Consider the following 12,016-nt stretch of genomic DNA (forward strand, 5'->3'; position numbering starts at 1 on the left):
GGTTCCTGGGATTAAACTTGGGCCATGAGGCTTGAATAGCAAGGGCTTTTATCCACTGAGCATCTTACAGGCCCTTACGGTCTTTTTCTTTTAGAGAGAGGATTACTAAATCCATTGTGTTTCAGAATCAAATTAACATTGCCCTAAATGCTACATCAGATATGTTTGATAAAGTTGATCCTTATGGCTTTGCCTTTTATTGCTTTAAAGATGTAAAAAAAAATAATAATAATAATTAAAAAACAAAAACCACTTTTAAGTTGTTCCTGAGACTGTAGACTTGGGAGTTATGCTTTTCATTAAATTAATTGACTCCAGACTTTGAAAGTACAAGGCTATATTGTTTTATTTTTGACTTTGATTCAGTCAGCTACCCTGTAATTTCATTTCATAGACTCAAATCACCAATAAGAGACTGACACACAAAGCTCACTCGTGCACTTGTATTCAGTTGCACTCTATCTTCCGGCTCAGCATGCGGCCGTGACTTCCTGGGTTGGTTGGTTGGTTACCTGTGGGATGGTTGGTTACCTGTGGGTTGGTTGGTTACCTGTGGGTTGGTTGGTTACCTGGGTGATGGCGGAAGGATCACTTCCCCTTCACTTTTCCTCCTCGAGTTTCTGTCTCTCTTCTCCATACTCTTCACTTTTCTCTTGGTCTCCCTCCTGTCTGAGCTTTCTTTTTCCTGCTCTGGTGTGCTGTGCTGTGTGCTGTGCTGTGCTGTGCTGTGTGTGCTGTGTGTGCTGTGCTGTGCTGTGCTGTGTGTGCTGTGCTGTGTGTGCTGTGCTGTGTGCTGTGCTGTGTGTGCTGTGTGTGCTGTGCTGTGTGTGCTGTGTGTGCTGTGCTGTGTGTGCTGTGCTGTGCTGTGTGTGCTGTGCTGTGCTGTGTGTGCTGTGCTATGCTGTGCTGTGTGCTGTGCTGTGTGCTGTGCTGTGCTGTGTGTGCTGTACTGTGTGCTGTGCTGTGCTGTGCTGTGTGTGCTGTGCTGTGTGCTGTGCTGTGTGTGCTGTGTGCTGTGCTGTGCTGTGCTGTGCTGGCACCACAGGGGATACAGGGGATGTGGAAAACAGTGGTTTTCTCTGACCATGAGCTAAAGGCACATCTCACTGAAGCTGCCCTGAAACCTCAGCCTCACTGACCTGTGACTGATGCTCCAGAAGACCCCGATCTGGGATGCTCAAGGGATGCCCCTGGGAAAGCTGGCGGCCACTCCAGGGGCAAAACAAAAGCATGTGTCTAGGGGCGGAGAACCCTCTGGGGCCAGCCTCAAACTGGACCTTCATTTTGTAGGTCATTTTTTCCTAAATAATATCTAAGGCAACTGCTTGGGAAGGCTTATAATATTCTAGGGTTTATGCCAAGTTCCAGAGAAGTGGATTGTGATGGCCGTGGGATCCATTGTTGGCACTGTGGATTTGGCTGGAAAGGTACCAATCTATTTTCCTACAAGGAAGGAAAACCTCCTAAATCCTGGGAAATAAAAGCATCACTTCTATAATAAGGGGCTCTGTGTACTTTAATTTGCTTCTTGACTGTGTTGTATTGTGAAGGTGGAGAGGGTGGCTGCCCCAGTGGGACCTGTCTGGTGGCCATGTTGTAAGATTCAAGATAACACCTATCAGGAACAGGAACATGGCCAGGTCAGGACTCACACTAGGATTTCTGGGGCTATTCACATTTATTTCATAGATATCTGCTTTGCATTCTCTGTGGACCAGGACTGTGCTTGGGGCTAGGAGATGGTGGACAGCATGGTGTCCAAGCTTCCTGACCACTTGAACTTTTGTTCTTACAGGTCTGGCAGGTCTAATGTGAAAGTTCAAAATACCCTAAAATATACTTTGAAAAGTATTAGCATTATTGTGTGTAGTGTGTGTGTGTGTGTGTGTGTGTGTGTGTGTGTGTGTAGCATGCTAAGGGGGTTAGTGCATGCAAGGGCATGTGTGTGAATGGCAGGGGACAGCTTTGCAGACAGCTATCCTTCCACCTTTACATGAAGAATTGAACTTTGCTCTCCAGTCTTTGTGGCACGTTATCTCTGAGACATCTCCCTTCTACATCAGATTTCATGTGACAGATCACAATAAAAATAGATGTATATTAAAAGTTTTGTTTAAGGCTTGTTCATGAGACCACATGCTTTTAATCCAGACATTTGGGAGGCCAAGGCAGGTGGATCTATAAGAGTTCAGGACTAGCCTGGTCTATATAAAGAATTTCAGGCCAGGCAGGACTATGTAATGAGACCCTGCCTCAAAAAGAAAGAAAAAAAAGATATAAAATCCCTTCAGGCAGGTGTGTGTGTGTGTGTGTGTGTGTGTGTGTGATATAGATTTGTGTTTGAACTCAAGTCCCACCCCTAAGATGTCTCATTACATATAAGGAAGTGTCTGGGGCATTTGTGATCCAAACCACAAGTAAGGGGGACTTCGTCTGTGTTAGTTTTTTATACCTTAGGAATAGAATTATTTTAGATCTAAACAGTGTGGAGTAGATGGGGGCAGGGGGAAAGCAAATACTTCAGAAACTCAAAGGACCCACCCCAAGACAAAGAAGAGAATTAGACTGGTTTGAAAGCTTCGCGGTGTTTCCAAGAGCGTGGAAGGGCTGCCAGGGTTGGGGTTGGGGTTTGGAATTTGGCGCTTCTGAGTACGGTTGGAATGTAATGAAAACACTGGCAGATGGAGCGAGCCATCTAAAACAGCAGTGTGTTAGAGGCCAAGCCTTTGCTTTGCCTCCAGAGTGTGACCGTGTGGCCTGGAGCAGCCTCTGTGACCCTACGGGCCAGTGTCTGTGCACTCCGGGCTCCAGGCAGCTGCCTGATGCTTTCCTGCTTGCTTTCTTTGTACTCATTCCCCTAAAGTAGGAAAAGAGGAAACCTGAATCAGCCAGGCTTCACAATCCCAGGCGTGGGCATGGCGAGAGATTTATTGTAAGGAGTTGGCTGGGGCATTGTGGGTACTAGAAGGACTAAAATCCACAGCTAGGCTGGCAGCCTAAAGCAGAGCTGATTCTCCTGCTAAGGTCAGAACACAGTCTGGACGAGAAGTTTCTTTCATTTAAGGAAGTGCTCTGAAGGGTCGTCTGCCAGCAATCTCTAAAACATACCTTCTCACCACGACCTCGCCTGGTACCTAGCCAAACACCTGGGAACCATGGCGTAGCCTGAGAGGCTCAGAAAGTGGGCACAGTTGGTCTCCTGATACCTTGGCACTCACATGCACATTCTTTCTCTGCTTCCTGGACCCATGCATCCTGGTATGGATGTGGGAGAAACAGCATCACCACTGGTCACGGGAAGGGCACCAGTCCCAGAGGGGTGTGTCCCACATGGTTTCCCATCCTGTCAGGTTGACAGCAATGATTATGTTATCCCTGCCTTGATTCCTTTTCCTATAGATATTTTGTGAGGCTAAGAATTCAACTTGTGTTGTAATTCTGCCAGTCCAGGTTGAAAGCCAGGCTCTCAGCAGTCTGCCTGGGCTGTAGGAGATTGGCCTTTCTCTGGGAAAGACACAAGAACTATGGGGCCATTTATGCTGGCGAGCTGGGCATCAAAGTCTAGAACTCTTCTGTGCTGCCTCCACAGGGAGAAACAGCCAGCCAATGCCATTATACTATTAGCTGACAAAAACCGAACCAAACCAAACCAAAACCCATCTATCTCAGTTACCAAATCCTCAGACTATTGACTTCATACATGTTTGATTAGGGGTACCCAGAAGCAATGTGCTTGCTTCTTTGCTGTCACTTCAAGATGCGTTATCACGGATCTCTTCTTTCAAGGGTGGATGGAGGCAGTAAAGGTAGGCTAGAAAGCCACTTCCACGAGCTCCCAAAGCAACTCAAACAGTCGTCAGAGTCCGCTCCTGCAGAAAGCAGGCTAGATCTGCACTGATAATTAATTAAACCAAATTGATAGTGCAGCTGATAAATTTAAAAGGAACCAAAAATCTGTATTTGACTCCAAAGAAACAGATGCAGAAGGGATGCACACACACACGTGCACAAACACACATGCACACACACACACACACACACAGAGAGAGAGGATTTAGTTCACATACTTATGCTTTTGACTATTCAGCTCTGACTCTAATTTTCCTAAAGCCCACATTTTTATGTGACGGAGGGTGTTATGATAGGCTCAGGCTAGTCCAGAAGTTACTATATAGTCCAGGCTGAGCTGAAACTTTCAGGAATTCTCCTGCCTCGGCCTCCCAGGATGCTGTATACTCTGTCTAGCAAGTCTATTGATCAGACTGGTAATCTCATATATAAAACATGTTTGTAGCTATGTTGATACTGGTGTTTGATCAAACATGTAGCCACTAAAACCTAGCCAAGCTGACTCACAAAAACAACAGACACAGAGGCCAAGAACATTTCTCTAAAAATCTACCCAAGGTAGAAACTTAATCTCTACAAACAGACTTGGTGGGGCCACAAGGCCAGGATGGAACTTTGGTGGAGACATACAGTATCCATGTCCTTGTTCATGTGGCTCCCAACAACTGGTAGTGTTGCATTAGACACGTTTCTCACACATAGCTTTGGGAGCGTGGGGAGGGCACTCTGGCCACTGCATTCTTCAGCTTCCCATCTAGAATCTTGGCTCTTTGAGATCAGAGATGCATGTTTTTATATTTTCCCACAACACTCACCTAGCCATACTACCATTAAACACAGCAGAACGCTGATCACTGTCTGCTGGAATGATGGCTATGGGTAGGAGGTGGGGCGTAGCACATTCTCTCAAGCTGCCACTATGCCCTTTTGGATTCCAAGGTCATTTGTTAATGGGGAAACCAGCCTTGTTTCCACTCCCTCGGTGAGAGTCTGACTATGGTGACAGCAGGACAGACATGTGCTAGGCATTCTTATTCATACCACAAAGCCCCCTCAGAGTGAGTCCCCATGTAGCTCTGGCCACATCCTTCATGAGATTGAAAAGAGAAAGCATGGTTTCTGTCTTGCCCCCTCAACACTCTTTGCCCGAAAGCTTAGTCACATTTCTCTCAGATCCCAAGATAGGGGACTTTACCTATGGCTGGTTCTTTCTCTAGGGTCCCAACTAGTGTGGGAATTTGGTGACCTTGCAAATGAGGTTGTTACAGAGAGAGAGAGAGAGAGAGACATGCATTTATGATTAATTTTTATTATGTATATAATTAAATTTTTTACTGAGAACATTGAACATAAACTTGGCAATCAGAAGTGCTAACTCATCGTGCCCATCCATGCAGTGTGGGATAGACAAAGGGACACATTTGGAGAGAGGGAAAGTGGAATAGAGATGTCAGAAGGAGCAAACATGGAGTGGCGCCTCTGAGCTCAGTGTTTCCCATGCTTCAGGGCTGGTAATTCTCTAGTGACTCGGGAGATAGATTTGTTATCAACTCCAGTTTACAGAAGGACAAACTGAGGTGTAAAGAGGCTAAGTAAGCCACTCAGGCATGAGTGATGAATGCAGTATCACAGTTGATGTTTGGATCCAAATGAGTGTGACCCTATGGTGGCAGGTGGGAGGGAGTTCTTTGCTTCATAGACTAATCTAGTAACTTCAAGAATACCTTGTAACTTTTGAACTTTGCCATGTAACTGTGGGATTCAGTGGGATTATCTCTCCAGTCCCTTCCAGATCCTGTAAAGATGGAGACTCTGGGCAGTAAGAAGTTAGTCGGGCCATTCACCCTGGTTACGTCCCCCAGCAGTAGGGTCTACACAGTACAAAGAGGCATGACACAAAGCAGCTGTGGGCCTGCAAGAGTGTATAAATACAGAGACATAGGAATCTGACCCAGTGAGAAGGGAGCACGGAGGGGAGGGGCCAGCATCCCTCCCCTCTGCCCTGCCCGCTTACTTATTTACTTAGACAGAGATGCTGGTATAGGACAAGGATTCTGGGATGGATTTCCCCACCCATTCCCTGCCCAGCCTATGTAACTCTTTCCATGATGGTTCAGTTACATGAGACCGTGAGAAAATGAATATGAAGAGAACAGGAAACTGGGGACATTTACAAGCTGACCTGGACTGGAATAGTTTGATCCCAATGGGATGTGGCATTGGCGACCCTCGAGCAACTTACTACGCGTCTCTTCCTTTCTTCCTCCTCCTCTTAGTGCCATTGTTGAGCTCGAGCAGGACCCGCAGAGCCCCCTTTTCCACCAGTCAGTCTTGCCAAACATAAAACTATTGTCCTTGTAAGTCCTGACTGTGAGGGGCATTGCTTACTTGTCAAGTTTTAATCCCTTTCAAGTAGAAGCCAGGATTAGCCCCATGTAAGGGAGGGGAAACTGAGGCTTAGCTCAATCAAGGATATGAATCTAGAACTTAAATTTGGGTCATTCTGGCCCTATCTGAGGGTTCCAGGCCCCTGCCCTATGTACACTGTAACGCGTGTCTGAGTCTGATCAGCTCTTTCTCGCAGCTTGCCAGTGTTCGACGATTGGATCCTATCCAGTGCCCTGTGACCCGGGGAATGGCCAGTGTGACTGCCTGCCTGGAATTACCGGGAGGCAGTGTGACAGGTGTCTCTCGGGAGCCTATGACTTTCCATACTGCCAAGGTAAGGAAGCCGGCAGCATGTTGGAGGCTCGGTCCTCATCTGAGTGGGTGCAGCTGACCTCTTGGAGAAGCCTGGTGAGTCTTCTCTACATTGGCTCAAGCCCCCTAAGTATTTGGTCCAGTCTTCCCTATGCCAGTGTCACTGGAAGCATGTGCATCATGGCTCGACCCCAGAGACAGTCGGTGCCTGATGAGAACAACTTAAATACCCGTTCATAAACAATCTGGGTTTCTCAGCCCTCTGCATCAGCGTAGTCACATGACCCCACAAATCTGCCCTTGCATTGTTTGACACCCCACCGAGACCCTATGTACCAAGGCATCATGCCTCTCTCCCTAGTGACTCTTAGTGCTGATATGGGCTGCATAAGATCTTTGCTGTAGGCTAAGAGGGACCAGGGCTGTGTTCTGCCTCTTCTCCCAACACAGAAACGAGCTACCTGCATTTCCCCAAGCTCTTTGATGTGGCAGACCCAGACCCGCCAATAATTCTGGCCTGGTGATTTCAGAGTTCTCTTGTGCTATGGAGCAGGGCAGTTTGTAGACTGACCCAGACTTTCCATCAGAAAAATGTGGTTTTTGTAGGAACCCTCCTGGTTCCTGGGGACACTGAGGGTGAAGCATCCAGAGCTGGGTGGGACTATGTAGAAGAGAGGGTCACATTTCCCAGAACTTTCCTAATCAGAATTGTCCAGACCAGGGCAGAAAGTGCAGTCAGCAATAACAGGGCTTGCCCTGAGAAGGCCTGTATGTCCTTGTGTGGTCATCAGGCCTGTGGGTGATGTGGTAGAGTAGCCAGAACTATACCCGAGCTGGAGAGTGACACAGTCCATGCTGGGAGGAGCCCAGGACAGGCATGGTCAGTACAGAAGACAAAGGAGAGAAAGTGAGGTGTGGGCTGCCAGAGAAGGAGGAGCAGAGAGGAGGAAGAGGAGCAGGTCTTCATGAGAACGGAGACAAACTTACAAAGAGGAAACACTGGGGAAAAGCAAAAGGGCAATTCGTGAGGATATACAATCCTGTTGTGGATATGGTCCAATGGCGAAAACCAGCCATAGACGCAGTGTACTACCAAACAGTGTAATCAAGACATTGCAAGTGCTCAGCTATAGCCTCTGCAGGCGAAGACAGGAAAGCACACCAGCTTTGTCACCAAGAACCTCAGTACACATGGGGACAGGGAGAATTATAGTGCAATATCGCCCTCTGCTGGACAATTCTAAAGCTGCTCAAAGTTTCAGTGTAACCATCACCCATTAGAAAGGAGGTTTTGCAGAGAAGGATCTGGGAAGAGTTGAGGGAGGGAAGAGAAAGTGATCAAAATATATTACATGTAATTCTCAAAGTCAAGTTAAAATATATATTAAAACTAGAGACTAGCAAGCATTAAACCCAGAAAGGAAGTTGTGTTCCTAGGCAGGGCAGAGTTACTGAGTGACGGATGAGTCAGAGCAGATCAAGCATAAAGTTTGTTCTCTTGGCATGTCTTAGTGTAGCTACACATGGTCTTTGTCACGCATCTATAAAAGCATACATGTAGGTGCACTTACAAGAAAGAAAATTTAAAAATCTGAAGCACCTAAATGATCAGCCAGGTGTTGTAACGTCTCTGAATTATATGCAGGGTCCGGCAGTGTTTGCCATCCAGCTGGGACCCTTGACTCCAGCCTGGTAAGTAGGGGTCATGGCTACCCTGGAAAACTTCCTGAAACTAACATAAGACACAATTTTCTTAAACTGGGCAACCTCACCATGGTTTTAAATTCAAGATGCATATGTATTATTTTATTAAATGAAAGAATAAGATCTATTTAAAGCTTATAGCCTAGAGTCCTGGAGTTAGTTCTTCCTCGAGGTTACTTATAGAGGACTCAAGTTCAATTCCTAGCACCCACATGGTGACTTAAAGCCATTCTTAACTCCAGTTCTAGGGGGTCAGGTGCCCACTTTTGGCCTCCTTGGGCACTGGGCACATATATGGTGTTCATACAGACAGGGAGGTAAAACACTTAAATACATCAAATAAAAATCTCTCCTTTTATTACTTCTACTTTTTTTTTAACAATCCAGTCATTGCCCCCACAGTTTCTCATCTCATTCCTCCTCCCCCTACCTCCAAGAGGAAGTCCCCAACCTTCTGACCTCCCACCCCGCTATCTGGTCCCCCCACTCCCTGGGGCCTCAAGTCTCTCCAGGGCTGGGTGAGTCTTCTTTCACTGAGGCCAGGCCAGACAGTCCTCTGCTGTATACATTTCTGGGGCCTTGTGCAAGCAACCACAGGGGTCCCAGACTTCAGTCCATTGGTTGGATGTTAAGTATCTGTTTCTGGCTCAGTCAGCTGCTTGTTGGTCCTCTCAGACGACAGCCATGCTAGGCTCCTGTCTGTAACTGTACCACAGCATCAGTAATAGTGTCAGGCCTTGGAGCCTCCCCTTGAGATGGATCCTAAGTCGGGCAGGTCACTGGACAGTCTCCCACAGTCCCCTCTCCATTTTTGTCCCTGCAGTTCTTTTAGACATGAACAATTCTGGGTCAGAGTTTTTGACTGAGGGATGGCAACCCCATCCCTCCACTTGATGCCCTGTTTTTCTACAGGAGGTGGACTCTACAAGTTCCCTCTCCTCACCGTTCAGCATCTCATCTAAGGCCCCTCCCTTTGAGTCCTGAGAGTCTCTCACCTCCTAGGTCTCTGGTACATTCTAGAGGGTTCTCCCAACTCCCCCACCCCCAGGTTGCATGTTTCCATCCATTCTGCTGGCCCTCAGGGCTTCTCTCCCGTTCCCCTCAATACCTGATCATGTTCTCCTTTTCCTTTCCCCCCTCCCCCTCCCTCCCTCCCTCCCTCCCTCCCTCCCTCCCTCCCTCCCTCCCTCCCTCCCTCTGCCTCCCATGATTGTTTTCTTCTCCCTCCCAAGTAGGAATGAAGCATCCTCACTTGGGCCCTTCTGCTTGTTAACCTTCTTGAGTTCTGTGGGTTGTATCCTGGGTATTCTGTACTCTTTTGGCTAATATCCACTTATCAGTGAGTACATACCATGCATGTCTTTTGGGGTCTGAGATACCTCACTCAGGATGATATTTTCTAGTTCCATCCATTTGCCTGCAAAACTCATAATGTCCTCATTCTTAATAGCTGATAGTATTCCATTGTGTAAATGAACCACATTTTCTGTATCCATTTTTCTGTTGTGGGGCATCTGGGTTCTTTCCAGCTCTGGCTACCACCGATTAGGCCTCTATGAATATAGTGGAGCATGTGCTCCTGTGGCATGGTGCAGCATCTTTTGGTTATATGTCCAAGAGTTGTATAACAGGATCTTCAGGTAGATCTATTTCAAAATTTCTGAGGAACCTCCAGTTTGATTTCCAGAGTGGTTGTACCAATTTTCAATCCCACCAGCAATGGAGGAGTGTTCCTCTTTCTCCACATCCTCACCAACACGTGATGTCACCTGAGTTTTTTATCTTAGCCATTCGGACTGGTGTTAGGTGGAATCTCAGGGTTGCTTTGATTTGCATTTCCCTGATGATTAAGGATGTTGAACATTTATTAAAGTCTTCTCAGCCATTTGAGATTCCTCTGTTGTGAATTCTCTGTTTAGCTTTGTACTCTACTTTTTGATTGGGTTGTTTGGGTTTTTTTTTTTTTTTTGGAGGTTAGCTTCTTGAGTTCTTTATATATGTTGGATATTAGCCCTCTATTGGATGTGGGGTTAGTGAAGATTTTTTTCCCAATCTGTAGGTTGCCGATTTGTCTTATTGATTATGTCCTTTGCCTTACAGAAGCTTTCCAGTTTCATGAGGTTGAATTTATCAATTGTTGATCTTAGAGCATGAGCCACTGGATTCTACTTAGAATCCCTTCTACCCCCGTGCCAGTGAGTTGGAGGCTCTTTCCCACATCCTCTTCAATTAGACTCAGTGTCTCTGGTTTTATGTTGAGATCCTTGATCCACTTGGACTTGAATTTTGTGCAAGATAACAAATATAAATCTATTTTAATTGTTCTATAATCCAATCACTAGACAGACCAGCACCATTTATTGAAGATGCTTTCTTTTTTCCATTGTATATTTTTAGCTTCTTTGTCAAAAATCAAGTGTCCATAAGTGAGTGGTTTTATTTCTGGATCTTCAATTCTATTCCATTGATCAATGTGTCTGTCTCTGTATGAATACCATGCAGTTTTCATCACTATTGCTCTGTAGTAAAACTTGAGGTCAGGAATGGTGATTCCCTCAGAAGTTTTTTATTGTTAAGAATTGTTTTTGCTATCCTGGGTATTTTGTTTTTACATATGAAATTGAGAATTTCTCCTTCCATGTCTTTGAAGAATTGTGTTGGGCTTTTGTTGGCAATTGCATTGAATCTGTAGATTGTTTTTGATGGCCATTTTTACTATGTTAATCCTACCAACCCATAAGCATGGAAGATCTCTCCATTTTCTGAGGTCTTCTTTGATTTCTTTCTTGAGAGACTTGAGAGACTTAAATTTCTTGTTATACAGATCTTTCACTTGTTTAGTTAGAGTTACCCCAAGATATTTTATATTATTTGTGACTATTGTGACGGGTGTTGTTTTCCTATTTTCTTCTTCAGCCCATTTATCATTTGTGTAAAGGAAGGCTACTGATTTGTTTGAGTTAATTTTATATCTAGCCACTTTGCGGAAGTTGTTTATCAGCTGTAGAAGTTCTCTGGTATACTATCATATCATCTGTAAATAGTGATATCTTGACTTGTTCTTTATCAGTTTGTAACCCCTTGATCTCCTTTTGTTTTATTGCTCTAGCTAAAACTTCAAGTACTATACTGAATAGATATGGGGAGAGTGGGGAGCCCTGTTTTTGTCCCTGATTTTAGTGGAATTGCTTCAAATGTTTCTCCATCTAATTTGATATTTGCTGTTGATTTGCTGTATATTGCTTTTATTATGTTTAGGTATGGGCCGTGAATTCCCGATCTTTCCAAGACTTTTATCATGAAGGGGTGTTGGATTTTGTCAGATGCTTTCTCAGCATCTAACAAGATGATCATGTAGTTTTTGTCTTTGAGTTTGTTTATATAATGGATCACATTGATGGATTTCCATATATTAAGCCATCCCTGCATCCCTGGGGTGAAGCCTACTTGATCATGATGGATTATCATTTTGATGTGTTCTTGGATTCGGTCAGTGAGAATTTTATTGAGTATTTTTACATCGATATTCATAAGGGAAATTGGTCTGAAGTTCTTTTTCTTTGTTGGGTCTTTATGTGGTTTAGGTATCAGAGTAATTGTGGCTTCATAGAATGAATTGGGTAGAGTACCTTCTGTTTCTATTTTGCGGAATAGTTTGAGGAGAATTGGAATTAGGTCTTCTTTGAAGGTCTGATAGAACTCTGCACTAAACCCATCTGGTCCTGGGCTTTTTTGGTTGGAAGACCATTAAAGACTGTTTCTA

The 12,016-nt window shown here is 45.1% G+C and overlaps 1 protein-coding gene across 5 annotated transcripts in view; it reads left to right on the top strand.

Moving 5' to 3' along the window:
- Lama3 (laminin, alpha 3) overlaps positions 1–12,016 on the top strand; it is a 249,597-nt gene that overhangs the window by 99,484 nt on the left and 138,097 nt on the right. For all 5 annotated transcript variants that reach the window (XR_003952502.1, XR_385977.4, XM_006525685.4 and 2 more), the window contains exons 13-14: positions 6,434–6,571; positions 8,195–8,241. Coding sequence is in view for 3 of the 5 variants with exons in the window: in XM_006525685.4 (XP_006525748.1) it covers positions 6,434–6,571; positions 8,195–8,241 (185 nt within the window). In the remaining 2 variants the exon portion in view is untranslated. The remainder of the gene's footprint in view (positions 1–6,433; positions 6,572–8,194; positions 8,242–12,016) is intronic.

Source organism: Mus musculus, chromosome 18, assembly GCF_000001635.26.
Source record: "Mus musculus strain C57BL/6J chromosome 18, GRCm38.p6 C57BL/6J".
In the NCBI taxonomy this organism is placed as follows: Eukaryota; Metazoa; Chordata; class Mammalia; order Rodentia; family Muridae; genus Mus; species Mus musculus.